We start from the raw sequence: 26,130 nt of genomic DNA on the forward strand, positions 1-26,130 counted from the left end.
GTTCAGGTATTTGTTCCTAACGTGCGGTCCAGGCTCCTCTCTACTATGCTGTGCCCATCCTCCTGCCTTCAAAACCTGCTCCTGGCCAAACATCAAAAAGTAACTTATACTGAGCTGTGAGTCTTGAGCTAGGGTCCACTTTCTCAAAGGCTTGCCATTTTAACAGAGATCAAAACAGGACAATATTATCTAATAAGTGATAGTTATCTTTTTTAGCATGTATCGTCATTTGATTTCAAAACAACAGTAAAGATAGGGTTTATTATTATTTCTATTTATAGAGGAGGAAACACAAGTCCAGAGAGGTTATATAATCTGCTTCAGATCTCCCGGCTAGCCAGGAGGAGAACCCAGGGGTCCAGCCACAGAATCCGAGTGTTGGCCATACAGGAAGCAGGTCCCACAGGAGGAGACTGAGTTTTGCTTCACCTGCCACGGCCCTGGGAGGCTGGGCCGGGGAGGGGAAGGTTGCCACAGTCCTATACTACACCGCCTCACCGAGTGGAAAAGATGAAGCTAGGATGGTGGAATTTCAGGCAGTGGCCAGTTGGTAAAGATTTCATTCTGGAGAGAGAGGGCTTTTGTAAGCCTCTGGAATTACAGGGCCTGGAGGCTGTCCCCACATTGATTCCTCCTCTGGCCACACTGGGTAGCGACTGAGACCCAGTGTCCAGGGACAGTTCACAAAGGACTATGAGCTCACACACACACAGGCCTAACTCAGCAGAGCCCAGCCACTCCTCTGACTGGATCACAGGCCTGGGGCTCCTTTGGGTTTGCAGCCTGTAGCCGTGAGGGACGAAGGCATTTTCAGAACCTATGCCAATGGCCACCCCCACCCATAACCCCACCCTAACTCCTATTTTAAACTATTTATTGTCCTTTGAAACACCCTTCCTCACAGCCGAATCCCTCCCATTCTTCTGGACCTGAGTTCTGGACATGCCTCCTCCATGAAGCCAGCCATGATCACCCCTTCAAATAACATTCAGGTCTCCACTCCAATGGAGTGAGAGAGGCCTTCCCCAGCCACCAATACAAAGTAGCCCCTCCAGATTGTTCTCCATCTTAGCAGCAAGGCTTTTATATACATTTTATTTATTTATTTATTTATTTATTATTTAAATACATACCTTTTTAATCTATCTGGAAATATCTTGTTTATTTTTGCCACCCTTTTTCTTATCTACCTCTCCAATCAAAATGCAAGCTCCCTGAGGGCAGGAACCCACCTGTTTTGTTCACTATTGTAACCCTAGCACCTAAGGACCCACCCATCCTGTCACTAGCCAGGGACACTGAGGTCCATAAAGAGCAAGGGATCACACAGCAAGCAAGCCACAGAGATAGGCTTAACACACAGGTCCCTGCCCTGCAGCCCAGGGCACTTGACCATCCCCACACCCACCCCCGTTGACCCTCTGCTAGCCTATCTTGTCTCTGCCTCCAAACAACGATGAGGGCTAGAGCCTACAAATCCTCCACAATGGAGGCGCCCTTCCACTTCCCTGGGGCCTGCAGTGCCCTGAGCTGTGCAGCCCTGCCTGCTTCCCCCCTTGGTCCCTCCCTTCCTGGCATCAGCAGCTCTGATGAGCTCATGTCTGGAAGCCTGGGAGCTGCCCTGAAGGAAGAGGTGCCTCCCAGGCCAGGCCCCTAGACCTGCAGGTGTGTACAACCCCTTGGCATGGGGGCGCTGGCAGGTGGTGGGAGAGTGCTGACCCCTGCCCGGTCCACCCCTAGAGCTGTAAAGTAGGCTCATGTGCCAACCGTGAAGATAGGGCACAATCAGCGGGGAAAGGACATGTAGATAAAGAAGGCTCCTCCCATGCTTCTCTCATCTCTCCGGATGCACCTCTGCCACTTGCCCCCTCCCTTATCAAGGAGCTCCTCTGTTCCAAGGAAAGGGGGCTCCGCTGCCTTCTACTCACAGCACTATCCTGGTCAGATCTCATCCCCTCCCCAGCCTCAGTCTCCCCAGCTCTAGTATGGGGAGATGGAACAGAACGCTGATGGAAAGAGGTTAGGGATCAGCTGGGAAACAGGCACCTGGGTGCCACGGGGTTTTGTCCTTTTTCTCACTTTAGGGGAAGGGCAATAGCCAACAAGAGAGGGAAGGGGTTAAAAGCCTTATTTTAACCATTAAATGCTGATTCCACCCACGACTTAATTTAGGTGCTAGTTTGGGAGATGGGGGGAGCTAGCCCACTGCCTGCAAAGTGAGGGCCACTCTGAAAAAAATGGGAGCCAGGGCAGCACAGCAGCAAAAATCTTGCTTTTGAGAAGTTCTCTGAATATCAAACTCTGAGTGATTCTAGTCCATCCCCCCTTGTTGTCTAGATGGGGAAACTAAGGACAGAGAGGAGAAAAAAAACAAACCAAGTTCTCTCACAGAGACAGAGGCAGGGGACCCCACTTCAAATGGCATTTTCCCAGTCCACTGCTTGGGGTAATACAGTGCTTTGTATGTGGCTCTGTCCCCCAACACAGGATAGGGGGGTGGTGACAGGCTGACAGGCACCAGCAAGACTTCCAGTCCCTTATCCCAGCATACCCTAGTTCCTCTGCTCAGCATCTAATCTCATCCTACACCGTGCATCAGGGCAGGGGTGGGGCACCCTGGGACTGCCCGCCCGGTCACTGCAGTCTCCCATGCAGCTGTCCCCTCAGGGGTCACTCTGCCCACCCTCTCACTGGGAGCCAGAGAGGACAGGGCTTGCCTCCAGATCCCACAGCGAGTTGGTTGATTCCAGTGCCACTTGTCACCCAGGAGAGGGTGGGAAATGGGGTGTCTGGTGCTTCCCTGCTCACTCTTGTTCTTTGTAGACAGCCCAGACGGGGAACAGAGGGTTCCCTATCCCAATCCAGAGTCAGCCCATAACTTGGGGTGGGATAGGGAGCAAGGGAGACCCTTTCCCCAGAGTCCTCAAAGAGGGTCAGAGTCTGGTTGGAGCTCCTGACTCCTCAGCAGCAGCAGCAGCAGCAGCAGCAGCAGCAGCAGCGTAGGGATGGGGGGGGGGGGGCGCCCCACCCTCCACTCACTTCACCTCCACGGCCTCTCACCTGGGCAAACCGGGTAGTGGTCCGGGTGTCGTGAGAATGTGCTGTAGAGCCCTTGGGACAGTGACTCCTCTGCCCCCGGGGGCTCAGGCAGGACCCCGACTTCCCCGGGGGCGGGGGCTCGGCCAGTGGTCCCCGCGTCCCGGCCCCGCCCGCGGGAGGGGGACCCGAGGCCAGCACCCGGCGCTCCGCTGCCCCGCGGCCCCCCTGTCGGTCAGCCCGGCCGAGCCCAGCCCGCCGCTCCCGGCCGGCCAGAGCCGCAGCACCCCCCCCCCCGTGCCCACCCATGGGCTTGCGGGCTGGGGCTGGAGGCCCGGGCCCCCGCGCAGCCCCGGGAAGCCGCTTCCCCGCGTCGGGGCTGCTCCACGGACTCCGGATTTCTCCAGCACCTCCGCCCCCCGCCACGGTACAGATGGGGAAACTGAGGCCCACGGGGGCGCAGGGACTCGGCCAAGGTCACCCTGCGCGCGGGGACCGGAGCCCAGATGCGCCACCTGCCCCCGGGCGGCGCGGGGAACAGCGCAGGTGGGCAGGGGCGAGGCTCGCCGGGCGCCCGCACCCCTGCCCCGCCAGCGCCCCCCACTCACCTCGGCCGCGCGCGGTCCCGGGCTCACCTGGCCGCGTCCGTCCGGGCGCCCCGCCCCGCGACCCCCGCCGCCCCCGCTCCGCCCCGGGCGCCCCTCCGCGCCGCCGCCGCCGCCACCTCCTAGCGGGCTGCGCGGGACCGGGCCGGGGCCGGGAGCCGGGAGCGCTGGGCGGGAGGGCGAGCCGCGCTCCTGCCGCCCGCTCCCCGGGGCCCTAGCGCCGCCCCGCCCCGCCCGCCGCCCCGCCCCCCCCCCCCCCCCGGGGCGACTCCCTCCCCCGCGGGCTCGGCCCGGGATCCCGGCGGGCCCCCTTCGCTCCCGCTTTCCTCCCCTGCGCCGCACCCTTCTGCCTCGTCGTGTCTGTTTCCTCCTCTTTTGTATCTCCAGGTCGGTCCCCAAATCCTTCTGCTTTCATTTCACTCACTTCTTTCTGTCTCCCCAGCTTTTCTCTGTCCCTCCGACCCCTCTTCTTTTAAATCCTTGTGATTCCGTCCCCATAACTGACATCACCCTCCCCTCCGCAGCCCCTTCCCTTTCAGATCCAGATGCGGTACCCCTTAGACCCATCTTCCCTCCCCCTTTACAGCCCCGGTGACTAGAATAACTGTCTACCTTGGTAGGACCCGGACAAATGGGGACTGAGGAAGGTTGCAGCTTCCCTGCTGGCCTGGGACCCTCCCCTGATTTAACTGGTGGGTAGCAGAGCCCGGCAGGGATGTTGTGCGGCTCTTGGGTTTCAGTTCCACATCTTTTCAGTGAACCTAACGCCATTTAGATGGAGCTCAGCAGAGCCCCATGGCAGTGGTCAGTGTACATCAGAGTCAAGTGGGGATGCTGTTAGAAGTCGAGATGCCCACATTCTAACACACCCTCCCAGTGGTGAGGAGGCGGTGGGCTTGGAAACAGTACTGATAACAAGCACCCTTCACACTCCCACCAGTTTTGAAACAAAACTACACTTGGAAAAATGTTGGCCTGGGTTTTCACCAAAGTTTCCCCGGGTTCCAAGTACTCCACCCCTTCAACCAGGGTGGTTCCACTTTCATATCAAGGTTCTGTGTTTAGATTTCTGCTAGAGGAAGTTAGAAGTGTGCTGATGTGAGCCCACCAAACCAGAGGTCCTGTGAAACACAGAACTGCAGGTGGCCTGGGTTTGGGACATCCCCTGTCCCCAGTGGGTGGGCTCAGAGTGCAGGAGGTCAGGTGACAGAGGGACAAACTCTCCCTGGCCGCTCCCATCCCTCTGGTTGGCCTCAGGGTCTGCAGAGAATCCCTCTGACCCTCTGGCTGCTCTTGTGCTGGGACTGTCACCTGGGGAGGTGGGAAACATGGAGGGGGTCCTGGGAATTGGCACCAGGTAAGGTACTGCCTGCCTTAGGAGTACATGTGCTAGAAAAGTGGCTGTCGCCCAGCCTGTGGGAAACCAGGAAATAAACTGTGTGGGTGAGAGAGAGAGAGAAGGAGAGAGAGAGGGAGGAGAGAAGCTAGAATTACTGTGTGGGTGGGTATGAAAGAGAAAGAGATGGGGAAGAGGACAGAGAAAGTGCTTCAGTCTGTACGTAGGTGTGTGACAGTGGGTGTGCAAGAGTGGATATGCCTGTAGGAGAGAATGTGTGCGTGCAGGAGAGATTTTGAAGTGTAAGTATGTGAGCAAAAGAAAATGGAGAAAAGAACATGCTTTTAACCTGTATCTAAGGAAGGGAATATGCGTGCAGGTGGGATGTAGCTATGTATGCAAATCTGATACATGTGTCCACATGTGAAACGTAGGCATGAATGAGTGCCAGGTGTGTGTGTGGCTACTAGTGCATATCCCATGCATGGACATGTAGATGTCTGAGGGCATGCACAGTGTGCACGTGTGTGCAGATATGTGATTATGTACACGTGAGTGTTTGCATAAGAACATGTACGCATATGTGCACCCATCTGGGGGGAGTGCAAGCGTGTGTGTGAGTGCACTTGTGAGGTGTACGTGAACCTTGCTCCCCACACCATTGCCCTCCTATTCTGGTCACTGTGGAGTGTGGAAGTGAGAAGCAGTGTGGCTGGCATCCTGCCCAGCCTCCTGCTCTGTCTACCCTCTCTCCCAAAGCCACAGATGCGGGAGGGGCTGGATCAGCAGTGGATCCCAAGTCTCCTTAAGTGTATTGGGGTGGAGGGATATGGCTTAGCAGAATTACCCCCCCTTCCCATCCTCCAGAGCTTGAACAACCTTTTTCCAGCCCTAGGTGGGTGGAAGAACACAGCCTGCTGCCTCGTTTCCATGGAGACAAGGCAGCACAGAAGGTGGTTGAAAGCCTGGGCCCGGACCTCCTGGGGTTCAAATCTCTGCTCCTCCACCCACAGGCCTGAGATGGTGAACAAGTCACTTAAACTCATTGTGCCTTAGTTTCCTCATCTGTGAAGCAGGGCTAAGAACAGTATGAACTTCATAGGGTTGTTTAGAGGATGAAATGTAGAAACCCGTACAAGATAATTAGGATAGCATGTGTGGCAGCTGAACTGAGGTGCAAAAGCCCCAAGCTCCAACTCTAGCTTTGCACCAACATACTGTGTGACCTTGGACAGGCTGCTTGCCATCTGCCTGCCACCTCTGGGCTTTAGAGTCTCCACAAGATTATCTCCACAATAATCTCAGGTTCAGGGCTCTGTTGGTGAGCTCTGGACCAACTACCCCTAGCCCGATCATGTGCCCTACCCAACACTTGGCTGCCCGTATATATTCTCTCCTGATGGCAGGACACTGGAGCTGCAGGCTGCTGCCCACCTCATCTCTCTGCACCCCTTGCCCCTCCAACCAAGGACCCCAGCCTGCCAAGGACCCTACTCTGCCCTGCTTGGCTGGTACTCAGGCTATAGAGAGATGGCACCAGCACCTGCCCACCCCAGGTGGTGGGTGCCCAAGGCAGAAAATGCCATGACCCATACTTAAAACTGCCAGGGGGCACTCAAGAGAAGCAGATATAATTGTGGAAGGACGGGTGTAATTGTCTGAAGATGCTTATAATCCTTTGGCGTTACTCAGAGGAAGCTTTAAAAGGAAGCCCTAATCCACTAATAACCTGGCAACTCCACAGGCTTCTTCCCTCCGGATCTCCAGGCAGAGAAAGGACTCTGGCCCCTCCCTTTTCCGAGGGAGCAGAAAGGCCAGTGTGGGCTCTGACCCAAGACCACCCGGATTTCTACTCTCCTACAAGATCCAGCTTCCTACCTGCCTCCACCTCCAGGAAGACTTCCCAGAGACATCCTCCTAAGGTCACTCCCGCCCCATCCGTCCCTAGAAATGTCCAGGATGGAACTGGAGACCATCTGGCTGGACGTTAAAGGAAGAAATGAACCGGATTGTCAGGACGAAGAATGTGATCATAGTCTCGATTCCAGCACTGACTGTGTGACTTGGGGCAAGGGACTGAGGTCTCTGTGGAATGTGGAGCCTCGAAAGGCTATGTAGTGAGATGGACGAGAAATGACCTAGCTCTATGTGAGGAGCCAACATGATTCATTCAAGGGGCCCCTCTCCTCCCTTCACCCGTGGTCTCTTCCACTGCAGGAGGTCACAGACAGAACTCTCCCCTTGTAAATCCAGAATACGGTGGTGGCTAAGAACAAAGCCCCATGTTCAAAAGACCATGGCTGGTCTTTTGAGTGAGTGAGCAGCTTACTAGTCAGGAGTCTTAGACAAGTCACTTATATTCTTTGGACCTCAATCTTCTCATCCGTATAACAGAAATAATCATAGTATGGACATTGCTGTGAGGTTAAGTGAAATGACATACGTAAAGCTCCTAGCACCGTGGGTTTGGCACAGAAGGGCTTAAGGAATAACAGCTTTCATACTGTTGAGTCAGTGATGATTGTTTTAATAATTATTAATGTCCGCCACATGATCACTCTAAAATTTCCAGAACACTACCCCGATCTAAGATCATCGCACCCTCACAATAGCTCTATGAGGTAGAGAGGGCTCCTATTTTAATTTTATTTTCATGAATGATGAAACGGAATCTCACCAAGGGAAAGCAATTTGCTGGGGTTTGGCCGGTTGCTCTCAGCTCTGGGACCGGCACCCACGGCTCCTGACCCTCAGCCAGGGTCTATAAGAGGGAAGGGAGTGGGCCCTGGGGCTTCCTGGCTTTCGGGACCCGAGTGTGGGCTGACTCTGGTGTGAGGGCCCATCTCAAGTTCAAGGCTGCTGGGCCCTCTTGGGGTCCTCCTTCTCCGGGCCCTTCATGCGTTGAAGGCAGCTGCTGGATCCCACCCAGCTCCCTGTGTGACCCGAGTGTGGGGGAGTGGGGCGGGGTGGGGGGTGGTTGCTGCCTGCCGTGGGGGGTGGTCAGAGCCCGGTGAGAATTATTTCAGAGGAGAGAGTGGGTGGGGGGGCCGGGGGATGGCAGCCAGGGCGGCAGAGACACGAGGTGTTCTTCCAGTTTCCTGACGCATTAGCCCTCCCAGGCCTGTGTCCCCCACACGCCCTGTGCCCCCAGCATCTGCTGGCGGCGGCTCCTGCCTCAGCGAGCATGGCTGGGCTCACGTCCTCCCCATCTGGACCCACTTCAGCGTTTCCATGGGCCCGGGCAATGGAGGTGATTCAGTGTGGGTTTCCCTGTCCTGCTCTGCTCTGCTGTCTCCTGAGCCTGCGGGGTGGGGTTGGGGGGGATGATCTCCCTCCTTTCCTTCCTCCCTCCCTTCCTTCATTCCTCCTCTTTCCCTCCCTCCTGGCTTTCCTGCCAGGCGGGCACCCTGAGCTCTTCCCTATACACCATCCTTGGGTCCTCGCTGCAGCCCAGGTGATACAGATGCTGCCCCTGTCATCCCGAACAGATAAGAAACTGAGGCCTGGGTGAGGAATGTGGCCCCAACTCAGCCGCCCATGGGCCAAGAGACTCGGAGCAGTCTCTTCCTCACTCTGGGCCTCAGTTTTTCCATCTGTAAAATTAGGAGGTCAGATGGGATCAAAGGCTTCATTCAGTCTGTACCCTGAAAACTCCACGAGGGCAGCAACCTCATCTGCTCTGCCCGGCGCTATATCCAGTACCCTCGATGTCCAGCACCCTCAAGTAGCCGCCACTCCGCAGGTTCAGTGAGGCACCCCTGCCCTGTCATTGCCTGGGACCGAGGCCATTTGTTGCCATGAATGATTAAGGGCAGACAAGAGTGAGAGACGGACTTCTGTTTAACCAAGCGTGATAGCAGGGCTTTCTCTCGCGTACTTCTCACTTGCCCTCTTTGGCAGAGAAAAGAGTGGGCATAGATGCGGTGCAGCTGGAACTGCACGTAACTCCGGCCTCCCCTGCCTCGCCCCCCACGGCTGCTAATTGGGGCGTGTCCGTGGGACTGTGGGGGACTGTTATGCATCATGGGGAAGTATGGTCAGGAGCCCCGGGGGGTCCCCAATGGGCTCTGGCAGTCCAGAAAACGGATGTGAACTTACCTGGTTTCTGGGCGACCCTGGGCCCAGTGCGGGGGCTGAGGCTGGCTGTCATCGCCTGCTGAGCCTTCGCTGCGTCCCAGTCCTGGCTGGCCCTGCTATCTCGCTGGGGCCCCTCTCGTGCTTCCCTGGAGCAGGCAGGTCGCTGGGTGCCCAGGGCATTGGGCAGCTCTGGTGCCCCTTGGGTGGCTCTGCAGGCAGATTTGTCCCTGTTCCTGTTGGCCACCCTGTCCTCCTGCAAATTCATGAGCCCTGACTCTCCCTGCAGGCCCTCCTCACTGCTGCTCTCCTCAGCTTCCAGGGCCAGACACCTGTAGCTCCCATCAGGGATCCGGAAGGGGGTAGGCCTGTCTTCGTTGAGTCCATGGGGTGGAGGTGGGAGGTGGGGACCCAGCATGGTGCTGCCTCTCCTTAGTGATGCAGAGAAGCCAGGGCCTGGAGGGGCCTGGCCGGCCACCTGTGTGTGTGAGCACCGGGTCTTTGCTCCTCTTGGGGTCTCCTCTGGCTCTCTGCAGCTTTGTCTTCCTCAGCCAAGTCACAGAGCTGGGGCAAGGTCCGACTGTGGGGCCCTCCTGGGCTGGGTGGGGTGGCAGACCCCAAGCCCCCAAGCCCTTCTCTCAACCCGTGTCTGGTCTGTGAGGCCCTCCTTTACGATGATCTACCTGCACAGGGAGAAATGAAACAGCACATGAGACAGTCTGCTGGGTGTCCTGGGCTGGATTTCTGAGACTTGCTCACCTTGAGGTGGCCCTGAGAACTGGCTAGGGTTTGGGGTACAGGTCTCACATGCTCATGGGAAAGCCCCAATCTTCAGCCATTTGACATCGCAAATTTTCACCATATCCTTATGCCACCTGACGCACTATTTGCTTAATATTTTTCCATAAATCAACTTTAAATAACTTACTCCTGTTACTTCAGACTTATCTTAAGCAATAATTGCAGGAAAACCACAAGTATGTTGTGCTAAGTCGTTTCCCCCCAATACACATTAAATAAACATCTAGTTATTTAAAAATACTTAACTGGGCACCGCCTAGAAAGAATTCTCTCATATGCCAGCAAAGGTACATACACTACAGGAATCACAGAAACAATGGGGTGGAGGACACAACACTGGGGTCAAGGACGCCTCCCCCCCAAACTCCTTGCCAGGAGGATGTGAACCAAGGGGAACGGCACAGCTGTGTGCTTTTGTGCCAAGGCTTTAAGCTAGAACCCCAGCTCTGCCACCTGTGAAGCTGGCAGCAAGTCACATGGCCTCTCTGAATCTCAGTTTCCCCATCTGTAAAATAGGAACTGTAACATCTCCAGTGTGGTGTTGCATGGAGGATTAAGTGAGAAAATGCATGCAGAGGACTCCGTAGGGTTTCTGAGATGTAATTTGATACACATTGGCTCTTCCTTTATTACACAAAAATGTCTTGAGCTTTTATTGCTTGGCAAACACCATAAAAGCTATTGGGCATACAATGGGGATGAAGAAGCTATGGGTACTCTGGCTGGTGAAGTCTTAAAATCTGGTGGGGGGAGCTGTGAATGATAACAAGGACCACAATAATAACAGTATGATTATTTATAAACGTTAACAATGATGAGAATTTCGGAGAGAGGGGACGAGGCTTCCCATAGGGTGTGCGGGATGCGGAGAGGGGATGCGTGGGAGGGGAAGTGGGGCGGAAGAACTGGCTGGGCTGGGAGGCAGATGGAGAGTGGGTGTGGAGGAAGAGGGAGGAGTCTAGGCTGCAGCCAGGTTTGTCGCTCTGGTGACAGGGTGATTTTGTGAATAGAGATCAGGAGTACATGGGAAGGAGCAGGTGTCCAGAGGAACAAGGAGATGAGTTTGATTTGGGGCTTCCAAGGGAGAGGAGTGTGGTCAGCTCCACACAGGGAGCCTGGAAAGCAAGGGAGAGCTCCTGGCTGGAGACAAAGGCTTGAAAATCATGGGTGGGGCCACAGGGTGGAGGTGGACAAGATGCCCCAGGATGGGCCGATAGAGTTTAAGACAGGGCCAGTGGCCATTTACACTGGGAGGAAACCCTGGGATTTATAGATCTTGGTTCACAGATAAGGCCACCGCTTAGCTGCGTAACTCTGGCAAGTATGCACTCTCTGAATCTCACTTATCCTATTGGGAAATGGGGAGAGATAACCCCCCCCCCCCCCCCCGCCAACACACACATAAAACACACACACAAACATACACACACACACTGGCTGGCCATGGATAGTGAAAATCCACAGTGTGAAAGTCTGTGGACACTAGTGACCTCCGGGCTTATACTGACCTCACCTGCTGTGGTGGTTGACCAGAAGGTCACTCCTCCGCCCCCAGGTGGGGTCAAGCACCCCCACCCCCTCACCGCAGCAAGCTGGGTCAAGGCATTGGCTTCTGGTTGGAGCTGTGCCAGGAGTGTGTGGTAGGCAAGAGGAAAGTGAAGTGCCTTCCCAGGCCCTGGGGCAAATCAGTGCCAACCAGAGAGAGGCAAACAAGCGTTGGGATCAGAGAGATAAAAGGCACCTGTTACAGCAGCCTCAGTGGCAGTGAAATGAGCACAAAGAAGCCAACCTTCTGCCCAGAGAAGAACGACGGGCACTCTCAGTCCTGAACACCTGTTCCATACTGGCTTATTCACTTAAGTTGTTGAAATAGATCATCACGACAACCCTTTGAGAGAGGTACTGTTGTTATCCCATTTCAGAAGTGAGGAAATTGAGGCTCAGACAGACAAAATGACTTCTGCCTGAACCCAGCTCTGACACCTTGACCGTGATGGTGGAGACAGAGACACTGAGGAGATGGCTCCGGGGCCTCTCTCCTCCCTGTGCTTTTTCTCACTCACCAGCTGCTGCCAGATTTCCACACCAGAGTGTCACAGAATCTTAAACTCTCATGAAGAGCCACCAGAATTCTGAAAAGACCTCACTAGCCATGTGACCTTGGACAGGTGCCTTCTGTACTCTTGAGTCTGTTTGCCCAAAGGCACAATGGTGGGGTTGAGCCAGATGATGCTGGAGGGTCCATCCAACCCTGGCATTGCAGGATGCCATGATTCTAAGGCCTTGGAGCCTCCCTCCCCACCACCCACCACCAACAACCACTGCCACCACCCACACCATCACAGAGCCAGATGGCAACAGGCAGGAGTGGGCGTGGGGGGGCAGGGCTCCCTCTGACACCCGACAGGGGCCTCGCCTCACTCTATCTCTGCCTCTGTTTTGCTGTATTTGACGGTGGCCACGGTTTCCAGGAAAGAAGAGAGAGGCGGAAGAGTTAACTTTCCGCCACCCACACAAATATTTTTGGCCGGCTCTGTCTTCACGCTGCCAAGCCAGGAGGGAGGGGTTGGCAGGAGCACTCCAATGCAAGTCTCCCTCCGGAGGAGGGAGGACTCACAACCCAGCTGGGGGGCCTGGGCAGGCCCCTTGCGGTCTGAGCCCTGGAACACCCACTGAGCTCAGGAGCCCAGGGCAGAGGTAAGGTGATCAGGACCCTCAAGAGGAATGATAGCTGCCCCTTACTGAGCATCTGCTAGTACACGGCCAAGCCTTTTACCCAACACTCCTGGGCAGCAGGTGTGTGAGTGCTGCCTACCGATGAGGAAGCTGAGGCAAGCCGAGGTAAATTTCAAATCCAGAGGTGCCCCAGTGCTGAGGGGTAGAGCAGGAGGTGAGTCCAGCCGCTGGGCTCTGTGCTCTCAACCTCTGCTCTCGATGGCTGCAGACTAACTCTGGAAACCCCCACAGGGGGCCTGCCTGTGTGAGCACATCTCCAGTGTGGGCAGGAGAGAGCCAGTGGACCTCTGCAGAAACAGGAGGGGGGCCCTCTAATTCTGGTTCCCCCAAATCCACATCCCTTATCTGGCCGCAGCCTCCAAGGGCACAGAACCTCGGCAGGAACAGCTGACACAGAAGGCACAAACCTGTTGTCCTCTTTTCAGAGAGGGCAGCTCTGAGCCCAGAGCCAGGGACTGCTTGTCCAGGTTGTCCAGCAAGTCAGATGCAAGCCTGGCACTAGGACCCAGTATCCTAGGCACCTGCTTCCAGCTAAGCCCTAAGGGGTCAGCTTTCCCTCCTCCCTCCTTTGACCTCCAGGAGTCCAAACAGGGCCTGGAGCTGAGCTGAGTGTCAGACGCTCTCTGAGTCCCTATCCATGCAGTTCGAGGGCCTGCCTGGACCTCCTTTGGGTGGGCCGCAGGAAACATGGCCTTGGGAGCCTCATGTTCCTTCTGCTGTTCCTTTGTGATGGGGGAAGGACACTGGCTTTGGAATCAGATCTGGGTTCAAATTCTGACTCTATCATTCCGTGGCTGCCTGACCCTTGGCAAATCTTTTCATATTTCTGAGCTTCAGCTTTCCCAGCTGCAAAATGCGTTAAAATAGGGCCCACTTCAAAGTGTTGTTATAGGGATTAATTGAAAAGCACAGGCTCATTCCTTCACCCTGCAGGGAATGAGGGGGCACTGTTGTATGTCGCTCACCTGCTGGGCTCTGGGGATGAATGTGTAGCCAGGTGAGTGTACAGCTCAGTCTGGCCTCCCCTGATTCCCCATCCACAGCCTGCTTTGTGGCTGCAGGGGAAGGTAGAGGGACTGAGGGGTGGTGAGGATAGAGCTTAAGTAGGTGCATGGCAGGGGTCAGGGCATGGGGTCCCGGTTTTGACTCTCCCACTGACTTAGTGAGTCATATTGGGGAAATCACAGGATCTGATTCTACAGTGGGGAGCTAAAGAGGGCAGAGAGAGGAGAAGCAGTCCAGAAAGACTAGACCCTCATTCCTCTGAATGCCTTTTTGCCCCCAGAAGACTCCATACCTGGCCTCCCCACCTGCGGTCTCTTTCTACAGGGTCTACTCCATTCTTCTAAAGTGCAGCTTTAAATGTATTGTTTATTTGCTCAAGGACCCTCCATGGCTCCCCATTCCTCACAGAATAAAACAAAAACAATTGCAAACAAAGGGAAATGCAGATTCAAAGGCAGATCTCATGATCCTCGGGTGAGGGGAAGGAAGGAGGGCTTCCTGGGGATGATGACGCTTCAGTTGGATTTGAAGAACCTTGACAGGATGTGCTTGGCATTCTGAGGGATGGAAGGTACTCCATCCAACAAGTCCCAGTGGAGGCAAGAAGGCAGGAGCATTTGGGGATGAATCGAGAGAAACACATGGGCCTGTATAGGCTGAGGCCTGGCCCTGTGTGGTAGGGCACAGTGAGGTAAGGCTGGAAGACAAAATCATGGCAGGCTTCAGTTACCTGGACTCCCTCCTCTGGCTCAAGAGGTGATGCAGAGGGCAGCCCTATGGGACTAGGGGAGCCCCTGCAAGGCTCAGTTCTTGGGGGTGGGGCTGGAAGGAGAAGGTGGGAGGCTATGTCAAGAGCTGGCGTGCAAGGATCTCTCCAGAGGAACATTTTGGAGCAATTTCCTCAACATCTGGCACAGTGCCAGGCACATAATAACAATAACAATGATAATAACTGATGTTTATGAAGTGTTTACTATGTCAGGTGCTGTTCCAGACACTTAGCGTGCAGTAACTCATTTGATCCTCATCACAACCCTACAAGGAAGGTGCTATTATTATCCCATTTTACAGATAGGGAAGTCGGGCTTACGTGACTTGCCAAGCTCACACAGCTAGTAAGTGGCTGAGTCAGGGTTCATATCCTGACAGTGTAGCTCCAAATAGCACTATTATCCACAAGGCTATACTGCCTCAATAGTGTAACTAGTTGATGAATGAATGAATGAATGAATGAGAAGGAAGGATGGGAGGAAAGAAGTTTGGAAGGGAGAAAGGGAGATTATCTCCAACTCCTGGTACATTGCCTGGCACATAGTAGTCACTCAATAAATATTCATCAAGTGGAATAATGAGTGCAGAGTGAGGCATAAACTGCATACATAGCCTAGTGGCAAAAATGGAGTTCCTGTGGAGAAAGGATGTAAGTCAGAACTGGTCCAGATGGTTCAGGATACATCTGCCCACCCCACCCCTGATTCCCCATACCCTGACAGCACCTCAGCATCAGTGGGGTGGGGGCTGGTGTCTGGCCTGCTCAGAGCTGAGTTCCCCCTGTCACTGGGAAGAGAGCTTCTATTGTTCTCAAGAGCCTGAGCTGAGAGTATATTCCTGCCTTAGTGCTTCTCTTCCAAGGAGGTAATGGGAGCCAAGGTGGGGGGTTTCTTCCTTATGGTTCCAAAGGAGGAATCTCAAGCCCCTCCAACCTCTAGAACAGGTGAATATGAGGAAGCCCAGAATTCACGATTATCTTGCTACATGTTCTCAGAAGAGTCACTTCCTTACAGTGGGCCTCAGTCTCCCCAGCTGCAAAAGGCTTTGGGCAGAATGGTTGGTGGGGGTAGAAGCAGCCAAGACTGAAAGTATTCCCGGGATGCCTGAGTGGCTCAGTCGGTCAGGTCATGATCCCAGAGTCCTGGGATGGAGATCCATATGGGGCTCCCGGCTCAGCAGAGAGCCTGCTTCTCCCTCTCCTGTTGCAGCTCCCCCTACTTGTACTCTCTCTGTGTCAAATAAATAAATAACATTTAAAAAAAAAAAGAAAAGAAACGAAACTATCCCTGAATCCTCCCTGGAGTTGCCCTGTCCTGGCATTTTCCAGTGAGTGAAGTCAGTTCCAGAGGGATATGCAAGCGTGTCCACACATTACTGACCCCTCCCTCCAGGGCTGCGGGACAGACTGACCAATCCTGGCCTCCTTCCTCCCTGCCTCAGCCTCCAGCCATCACTGCCCTGGCTGCCCAGCCTGCTCTGACCCCTCCTCCTTCCCTCTACTTCTCTCCTCCCCCCCCCATCCCTGTCCACTTCCTGGGCCAGAAGGAGCCAGTGTCAAGTGGGCATCATGTGAAGCTGGGGAAGCTCTGGAGGCATCAGGAAACCATCCCTTGGTGAGGAGTGAGGTGCTGGGAAGAGCTCCCCAAGTTGGGCACACTCAAGAGAGATGAGTGTCAGCTGAACCTCAGTTCAGCCTCACAATAGCTGGATGACTACACCAGTCACATCGTCTCACTGGATTTCAGTTGCCTTCTTGGTAGAGTGGCTACTCGGTCATTCATTTATTCCTTCATTCATTCAACATGTACTCACTGAATGCCAGCTATGTGCCATTGGCTATTTTAAGCTGGTGGTACACAGTGAACAAAAAAGAAAAAAAGCCCTGCCCACGTGAGGCTCACATGTTAGTTAGGGTGTGTGTGTGGGGGGGTGGATGATAAATAAATAAGAAAGTCTGTCAGATGGTGATAAGTACAATGGAAAAATAATTAAGCAGGAAAGGGAACCAGGGACTGCTGTGTATTATTAGGACAGAAAAAACAGTGATACTAATATGAAAAACCTTGACAGATGCCATCCTGTGTTTTTATGGCATATGTATTTCAAGTTCACAATTGTGTTAAATTCTCATATGCAATTACAAATACATAAAATCAACATTAGGTGGCAAGCTTGGGAACATAAGCCCTGCAAACCTCTGGGAGATTTATTTCTTATGTTAATATTCTGATTATGCACTTGTTCATTTCATCTTCCACTATGAACACATCTACTGTTCAGGATTGAGTATTTTTATAATCCTGGATATAAAAACATGCTTTCTCTTTGAAAGCATTCTTTTCCAAGTTCATTTAATTGACACCATCTCCTCAATATAAACACACACCATACAGTGAACTTGAGGATAATAATACTGATGTCATATAGTTGGGAAGATTAGACCAGGTCATGTATAGGTACTTGATAAGATGCAGCTATTGAAAAAATTATTATTTCTGTTAAGGGGTGATTGGGATATAACCAGAACAAAAGCTACCATTTATTGCATATTGACTGTGTACTAGGCACTGAATCAATACATTCTCTCAAATATGATATTGTTTATTCTCCACAATAACTTTATGAGGCAGGTACCTACTACTCTCCCCATTTAACAGACAGGGAGGAATGGAGGCCAGGGGCATGAGTCTGCCCAGGGCCCCAGAGCAGGAAAACAACGAGCCGGGACTTGAGGGTGCCTGTGACCTGAGCTAGCCACCTGGGGGTCAGTGCAAAGAACCCTTCATTCTGGCTGGTGCTCTGCATGCTCTCTGTGACCTGGGCCATAGCCCTCTGTTCCTGAAGCTCACACAATGACAGGGCTGAGCTTGGGGGCTCCAAGTGGCTTTCCTGCCGCGGATTGCCCATGAATCCCTGCACCCAGGATGCTGGAGGACTCTAGCTGCTCCAAACGGACTCGCCAAATCCAGCCTGCTCACAAAATCAGCCAAGTCCCATGCACGTCACATCTATTTCTGCCCTGCTGGGTTTATAAATATGTGGGCCTGGGAACCAGCTTCGACAGAATCGGAGAGACTGAAGTCATGGCTATAAATACAGGGCCAAGGCTGTCTGGGGTCAAGTGGGGGATGCCCGCAGGGTCAAGGCCAGCCTGGAAAGACCACACCCCAGGGGTCCAGCACTCGGTCAGTCTCCTGCAGAAGCAAGAGAATGGAAGCTCCAGGGGCAGGGACTTGCCCAAGGCCACTTGGGTAGTAAGGGTCAGAGGTGGGCTTGGAGCACTAGGCCCCTGGCTCTGAATAGAGCCTGTTCCTCACGCTGCCTACTGACCAGGCTCCTAAATACCTCGCCCCAACCCTACAGCTCTCCTGGGCTGAACAAATGCATATTATGATTCAAGTTCATAAAATAAGCTTCTACTAGTAACAGACTGCTTTTTATCCGTAAGATACATTGGGTTTCTCAAAAATTTCAGTTGAGAAAGAGTTTAATGACTAAAGTGTCAGGAAATTACTAACCATATCTAAACTCCCGCTCAATAGGACTCTCCTCCATGCGGGGTGGCCTGGCTGCGTGCTGAGGCCTGCCATCCTGACCCAACAGCCCACTGTGGGACTTTCTTCCCAGGTCTGCACTTGGTGACGTAACTCTGAGAGCTCGAAATTGGCCATGGTGGGACTTGTTACACGGTAGAGATGGGCAGATGCTACAAATCAAGCTTTTGTTTCCCCCCCCCGCCCCCCCCCCCGCCGGAGAGCCAGTTGTTAAATATTTATCAGCACGCCACTGCTTATGACCATGGCTAGTGAATCCCTACTATGCCCGTTGCCTGGCTCGCTGAAGTCGAGCCAGTTATTTTACCTCCGTGAGCCTCCATTTTTCCACTGGTAAAGTAGGAACCATAGTCATACCTACAGCATGGCTGCAGTGAGGCTAACTGAGCTTGTACCCCCAAGGGTTAGCACAGGGGTTTCCAAACTTATTACTTATTACTGTCTGCATGTTAGAATGCCTGGAGGACTTTCTACAACCTCCAAAGCTCTGGCCATACCCCAGGCCAATTCAATTACAACCTGTAGAGGTAGGGCCTGGGCATCAGAGTTTTTGGAGATTTCCCAGGTGGTTCCAACATGCAGACAGGGTTGGGAACCCCTGGCTCACATTGCCTGCCTCTTTGCAAGCACTGGGCAGCTGTCCAGGGAAGAAGAGAGAGAAGGGGGCAGTGGTGGGAGGGGTTGTTTGTTTGTTTGTTCTATTTAAAGACCCAGTCTGCCTAAAGTGTGCAGGAGATGCTGCTTCCAGGGACCACAGAAGGGAGTCTTTGCCCTCCCTTCCAGATGTACTCTTGGACACCCTACACGCTCCAGAGCAGATGGGCACAAGCTTATACACCCCAAGGAGGCCTCACTTATTGGTACTCAGCTGGCCAGCTGGGAGATGAAGAGGCCTTAGCCAGGCCTCTCCCTCCCCTCCTAGAGAGAGTAAGGCTGGCTCTTCTCAACCCACAGGCCAAGGATCCACAAAGTTTGGCTTAGCCTGGGAGACAGCAAGCTGCCGGCTTGGAAGACGCAGATTAAGAATAGAGGTATCAGTGCTTGTGCCAAAGGTTTGGGGCCTCAGCCCCCCTTTGCACTGGACCACCACCAATGAAAATTGGTGATAAAAATAAGTGTAAGAGTGGCCAATATATATTGGATTCTTCATGTGCACTAGCATATACCACACAAGCACCTTGGCAGCCAGTCTAGTATAGAGCCACACTCTCCAATCCAGTGGCCGCTGGCTGCCTGTGCTACCGAGTACTTGAGCTGCAGCAAGTTCAGACTGAGATGCGTTGTAAATGAAGGATACCACCGGATTTCAAAGATTTTGTACTCAGAGGAAAATGGAAAATGTTTCATTGATAATGTTTTAAGGATTTATGACATGTTAAAATGATGCTATCTTGGACTTAAATGAATGTATTATTAAAATAAATTCCCTAAATTCTTTTTTTTCCCTCACCTCTTGCTTTTTACTTATTCAGCATAGTTGCTAGAAAATTTAAAATTACATGTACTCGCATTATTTCAATAAACACTGCTGGCAGAGCACCGGGGTGGCTTAGTGGTTGAGCATCTACCTTTGGCTCAGGGTATGATCCTGGGGTCCTGGGATCGAGTCTTGCATCAGGGTCCCTTCAGGGAGCCTGCTTCTCCCTCTGCCTATGTCCTGCCTCTCTCATGAATAAATGAATAAAATCTTTTAAAAATAAAAATATAAAACAGTGCTGGCATGGAGGTCAGGAGGGCATACTCTCTAGCATCTCGATCCTGGGCTTTGAATTGCACTCTCCACTCTGCCACTTACTGGCTGTGAGACCTTGGGCAAATTATATAACTCTGTGCCTTGGTTTCCTTATCTGTTAAATTAGGATAATAATAGTAACTATCTCTTGTGGCTCTGGTGTGGATTTAGTGTCCTGGCACAGAGAAAGAACCCATGAAAAGTCAGCCATCGGGGGACCATCTGGCGCACCGCTAAGTGATTTCCTTGGATTATGTCATGCCTCAATAGGTGCCGAGCTCCCTGTCACTGGCAGTGAACAAGTGGAGCCTGGGGAACCCCTTGGCAGGCTGCTCTAGAGGTAGTCAGAAAATTGAATGTGGGCGGGGGACTCATTGATGAGATGGCCTTTGAAGATGGCTCTGGGTGACACTGCTTGTGCTGCTGTCTGCCCCTGGCTTAATGTTCACTGTGAATCTTCTCCACTGTTTCCTTTCCTCTCCCAGATTTTCACTCAACCCAACTGAATGTAATAAACACTTAAAGATGCCACTGGGAGCCAGCATCCTGCAGAACACCTTTGGGGAAAACAAAAATAAAGCAGATGTAGGGACGCCTGGGGGGCTCAGTGGTTGAGCATCTGCCTTTGGCTCAGGGCATGATCCTGGGGTCCTGAGATCGAGTCCCACATCAGGTTCCCTACAGGGAGCTTGCTTCTCCCTCTGCCTGTGTCTCTGACTCTCTATCTCTCTGTCTCTCATGAATAAATAAATAAAATCTCAAAAAAAAAAAAAAAGATAAAGCAGATATGGTTTCTGCCTGCAAGCAGTCTGGCATGGGCAGAGGGCATGAGGCAGCGACTTAGATATTTATAATACGAGGCAGAAGGTGACAAGGGCCATGAGCAGCTACCTAACCTCTCCAAGCCTCGATTTCTCCACCTGTAATATGGGGCCAATGACAGAACCACCTTCTAGGACTCGTGAGGAGGATTAAATGAGATCACAGGGGAAAAGCACTCTGCACCATGCCAGGCACCCGGCCAAGCTCAGGAAGTGCTGGTCATCATTCTGGTCCCACAAGTGCCAGCATCATGTCAGTTTTGCTCACTGATGGTTTGTTCATTCATTCATTTATTCATTCACTCACTCATTGAATCAGCAAGCAGTTTTGGAATATGTGCTGTGAGCCAGGGCTGCTCTGGTTGCTGGGAGTTCGCTGGGACAAGTCACTCCCCTGCACTGGTAATGTTGAGAGCTGGGCTTAGTAGGACAGGGAAGACAGACAATAAACTAGTAGATGAATAAATAAGCCAGGTAAATGCAGATCATGAGAAGCACTCTGTAAGTGACAGAGGGAAGAGACACACCCTGCTCTAGTGCGGCAGCTATCATCCCTAGGACCGCACGCCTGGCACCTAGTAGGTGCTCACTAAATGCATGCTGCACAGATCTCAAATGAGAGACACTGTGGGATGTGGAAAAGGAGTGGACTGGTTCCACATGGAAATTTTCTCTGACAGCGGGTGGGGTGGGGCATGGGAAGGAATCAGACTGTCAGTCCATCAGCGACCTGGTCGGACAGGGGAGCAGGCACCCAGGTTGGAGACCTGGGTTCAAACTAGAGTTATGATTTGCCATGTCCTACGAGCCACTGACTTCAGGCAAGCCCTTTGTCCTCTCTTGCCTCAGTTTACCCCTCCATAAAGTGAGGAAGTTGGACAAGATGCTTGCCAAGAGTTCCTTCAACTCTGGTAAGTCTGTGGATCTACCTCACCTGAGATTCTGTGTCTTGGTCCCGGAGGGCAGTGGGTGGGGGAGCAGCATGGGGAGGCTGTGTAGCATGGAGACACCTGACTGAGGGAACATACCCAAGGCCCCCTGGGGACCCCCCATTTCTTTCAATGCCCATGTCTCTGCTGGGTCGTGTGGTCCCCCAAAGGCCTCGCTGTATAATTGCTACTCTCATGCCACATCCCTCACATCCTGTATCTGTGCTGTTGGCATTTCGAACCCAATGGAAGATTCTGATCTGCATTTTAGTTAGTTTGACCCTCTATGGAAAGGATTCCCAGTGAGTGGTGGAGTCAAGTTAAAAGAAAATAATTATCACCACCGACACCCCCTGCCCCCTGCCCGCACTTACACACACATACAGGATAAAATAAAATAATGGAAGGGAAACATGTTTTGTCAACAGTTACCCAAAGCTATTATTAAGGAAACTCTGAACAGACTTATCGAGGCAATGGCTGGCTGGCTGAACAAGTGTGAGGTGTGTGGCACCAGACACACAGGTGTAGGAAATAGAGGTACAGTTTTGGGGGTCAGGGCAGGTGGGGGAAAGGGAGTTGTAACAGCAGGTGCAGAAGGAGGAGGCCGGAGGTGCTGAGTCTGACTCTGACCCCCGCTTCTCCTCTCCATGGAAGCCTTGGCCCAGCGCACGCAAGGACACCCAGCCCCGTTCCCTCTGCTCTCTGTGACCATGGGCAGGGCGCTTCCCTTCCCCAGGCCTGAGAAACAGAGGCAGCCTCAGGGTGCTGCTTCATGGGGCACAGACATTGGGGGCAGCACAGAGCCGGAGCCTGGCACCCCCAGAGACAGCGAGGGGCAGCCCTCAGCCAGTGGGCTCTGTGCTCTGGGGGCCTGCTGGGTGGGGGTGAGGGGTGCTGGACAAACTGCATGACATTGGCAGAGTTACTTCGTCTCTCTAGTGTATTTTCCCATATGCAAACCAGGGCTAATTACAGTGCCCACCTCATTGCGCTGCAATGAGGATTAAACCAGTTCATGTAAGTAAAGGGCTTAGAGCTCACCAGTAAATACCCGGTACGTGTTATTGTGGTTGCAGTGAAGGGCTGAGCCAGGGGTTCCAGAAACCCTCCATCTCAGCACCTGCCCTCCAGCTCAGAGTTGCCACACCATGTGTGTGCGTGTGGGCGTATGTGTGTCTTGTATGTGTGTATGTGCGCATGTCTCTCTGCATGTGACTATACGCCTGTGTGTGTCTCTGTGTGTCTATCTGTGCCTCTGTGTGTGTATCCCCATGCCTGTGTGCAGCTGTGTATGTGTGTCTGTGTATCTGTGTGTGCGCGCGCACGTGTGTGGGGTGGCTGTGGAGTCTGTGTGCAACACTGCTGGGAGTGGCCCAGGAGGTGGCTCCGCCAGACCAAACAACCCCAGTGCTCCAAGCTCCAGGCTTTTCTCTGACTCTGTTTGCTTTCTTTCTCTCCTTTCCGGTTCCCCTTTAACTGGTTCCTGCTTCCAGGGAGCAGAGCTGGAGGGAGGCCCTGGCAGGGTAGGTACAGGGCCCTCCCCTTCTCCCCTCCTCATAAGGTTTCTCAGCCCCTGCTTCCCTGCGACAACCCCGTGCAGGCCCCTTTCCTCTCTGAAGGGGTTCTCTGTCCTCCTGGTTCCCTCCTGGAGGAAGCCGCCCCACAATCCTGCTGGCAATGCTACTGAAGAGCGCTGCTATGCCCACCTACCGCCCGGGATGGGGTGCAGTGTTCCTCCAGGAGGTGGTTCTGGTAGTGTCTGTGGCTAGACCCAAAACCAGTCCCCAGAGGAAAAGCCCCCCTGGACTCCCTGAGCTCTTGACCACCGGCCTTCTACCTGTAAAGGCTGTGGCCCTGCCTGGGGATAAGAGGGATTATTTGGGAGCATTTTGAGGGGCGAGGACCCCCGAGGCCAGCCAGGGGGGCTTCAGGCCTCCAGGTCCCCATTCATTCAGGGCACTGTTCACTGAGCACTCACTACCTGCCAAGTTGGCTCACTTAACCCCCACAGACACCCTACGAGGCAGGTGCTATCCCTGCCCCAATTTTATACACGAGGAAACTGAGACTCAGAGAGGTCAGTAGGCTGCTTAAAGCTACAGACCCGAGAGGAGCAGGGCTGGGCCTGGAGCCCGAGGCTCAGAAAGAGTGGGTACTCTCCCCTCATCTCTGAGCAGTCACAATCCTGTTCTCACCTTCGTGAGGTGGTGGTGACACCCTCCACTTACGTCAGCAGAGTTACTAACAGGCCCAGTACTGTTGAGCTACTGTTTATGGGGCGCTCGGCCTCCTGTACCATCATCTCAGGGGGCTTTGTGACAACCCATTTTATAGATCAGGAAAGTAGAGCTTGAGAGATGAGCAGCGATCTGGGCAGGTCCCTCTGCCGCAGCAGGAGCAGAGCACGGGTCCACTTCACCACTTTTCTTTCCTCTCTTTTTTTCCTAACCCCACAGCAAATGCCAGCTTTCCTTGGCCTGAAGTTGATATCGTCACTGGTAGATCCGGGGGTGACTCTATGGGGAAAGTACCTTGCTGCCGCTCCACGCTCTACATTTTGCAAACCCAGGAAAAGGAAATCCAAGTGAAATCTAAGGAAGCGGAGTGCCCAGGGCATCACTGTGGCCAGGTTCAACTAGAATCCTCTGCCTCTGTCAGGACCCACTGCTTAGCACAGCAAGCGTTACGTGGCTAAGTGGACCCTGGTTGTACGGACAGCTGCATCTTCTAAATGGGAATGTGACTTTAGGAAGGGGTTGCGTTCTGAAGCCCGCTCCTCCCAACTGAGCAGTGCTACCTCCTGCACCCTGGTCAGGAAGATCTCTCTAGAATGATGCCCAGACAGCTGTCCAGCACATTATAAAGCAGGCTTCTGTTTGCCCTTGGCCTTGGGTGTAGCTGTTGGTAGTTCCGCAGGACCCACAAAGCCACTGAAGGCCACCTGGAATGTGATAAGTTCTGAAAGCAGGGACTGTGCCCCTGACCCTGGCCAGCTGCTTCTCCAGAACTTGAAACAGCTGGTCCAGGCCCCAAGGGAACCTGGTGCCAAGGAGTGTGGACACTTCATTTGGTCCACCTCTGCTCCAGGGAGCCCAGCCCCTAACTTCACAACCTCCTAGAGGAACAAGAACTCCCTAGAAGCAGATGGATATTGCTCCATCCTCAGACAGAGCCAGGGAGTTACTGTAGCCTTGCTGAGCACAATGCCTCCTGAGGCTGGTGAGGTGTGGAGGCGGAGGTCCTGGGAGTGCAGGGATCTTGCCCTGGGCAACTACCTCTGCACCTGAAGGGGTCCTGAATCCATCCCCACCCAAAGATGCTGTCCACATCCTTGAGCCAACGTGTGGTGCCCTCTGCCTGCTGCAGGATGAGATAAGAAGGGACTGTCTCAGAAGCCATGCCTCCCGCAGCCGGGCAGGGTCGTGCTCGCCTCCAGTCAGTGATGTGACAAATCACAAATAAAGATCCGTGGGTAAACTGTCATTGTCACGAGTAACAATAACAGCATTGACCAGCCTCTTAGTAAGGAGGGGATTTGCAGGGGGCACATCCTTAACGACACAGCCTGGAGAAGGGACCGAGGGGCTCTATCAGGGGCTCCTCACACCCCCTGCATCCTCCTAGGGGCGGTCCTGGGTTGGCACATAGAACACAGCCAAGTAGCCAGGGAGCCAAGGCTGAATGGCAGGAAAGCTGAAGCCAGGGTGGCCCCTCGCCTACCCGTCCAACCCAGTGATTCAAAGCAAGGCTGAGGCCGGATAAAGCACTTGAAAATGTCAGTCAGGGAACAATCTCTTTTCCCAAATTCCCTGCCTTTGACCTTGGGCACCCAGCCCTGACCTTGGGACGGGCTGATCTTTTTCCCCCCCCCGGCTCTGCCAATTCCATCCTCTGTCTTTTCACACACACACACACACACACACGCACACTCACACACGGTGTGACAACTGGGCTTTTCACTCTAATCACGGAATAATAAAACTACTCATTTGTGGAGGCCAAAAGATGGTTTACAAGTAGATCACACTGAGTCCTAGACAGCCAGAACCAACATTCTTCTAGGCATTTAAAATGGTAGAAGCATCAAGAGCACCTGTTGGACACTCTTGCTGGAGTGGACCCCAGGGACCTGCTAGCAGTCCCCTGTCTTCATTCATTTGAGTAGTTTATGCTTTCATCTAACGTATGTTTATGTATTTTTCCCTAATGTCAGTAAAAATAACACACAAGCCTTGTTAAAATGAAAATTAGTAGTCCACGTGGCACCATCTCATGAGCTACCAGGGCGGCACACTCCGCACTTCGGGAAATACTGACTTGGCCCAAACTTGCCATTGTAGGGATGGGGAAACTGAGGCTGAGGAAGGGTCTCTTCCATAAGAGACCTGTCCAACATCCACAGGAAGGTAGTGGTGGGGCCCACCAGAACCCCGATCCCTGCTCCCAGCAAGTCTCACTCCTTATGGAGAGAAGACCCAGGACTCAGGTCACTGGGGCCCCCGGGTACCCCTGCTTGCCCCAGAATCTGAGGGCAGCCTCCAGCCTCTTCCCTGAGGCCTGACCCCTTCTGGAGCTGCCAGCCCCCACTGCTGTCTCCCTGATGCTGTGGGAAAGCTGTCCCCTTGCTTGGGCTTGCTTTCCTCACCTTCCAGGGCTTCAGTGAAGATGCCTGGAAGTGAGAGCTTTGAAAAAGATGACAACAGACGTGGGAGAAAAGGCCTTGCTCT

At 53.3% G+C, this 26,130-nt stretch overlaps 1 protein-coding gene and 1 long non-coding RNA gene across 5 annotated transcripts in view; one reads left to right on the forward strand and one right to left on the reverse strand.

Annotated features, from left to right (window-relative positions):
* Positions 1–26,130, reverse strand: part of SYNPO (synaptopodin) — a 53,016-nt gene that overhangs the window by 25,301 nt on the left and 1,585 nt on the right. Inside the window, exon 2 of one of the 4 annotated variants that reach the window (XM_035715581.2) lies at positions 9,076–9,734. In XM_035715581.2, the coding sequence (XP_035571474.1) occupies positions 9,076–9,469 (394 nt within the window). In that variant the 5' untranslated portion in view covers positions 9,470–9,734. Of the gene's footprint in view, positions 1–3,060; positions 3,219–3,644; positions 3,809–9,075; positions 9,735–26,130 lie in introns of those variants that run through there. The other 3 variants (XM_035715586.2, XM_035715583.2, XM_035715585.2) reach the window with 3 other exon arrangements.
* LOC118354604 (uncharacterized) lies at positions 22,852–24,886 on the forward strand. Its single transcript, XR_004815465.2, has 2 exons — positions 22,852–22,926; positions 23,860–24,886. It is a non-coding gene; the product is annotated as an uncharacterized LOC118354604 (long non-coding RNA).

Source organism: Canis lupus, chromosome 4, assembly GCF_003254725.2.
Source record: "Canis lupus dingo isolate Sandy chromosome 4, ASM325472v2, whole genome shotgun sequence".
Lineage (NCBI taxonomy): Eukaryota > Metazoa > Chordata > Mammalia > Carnivora > Canidae > Canis > Canis lupus.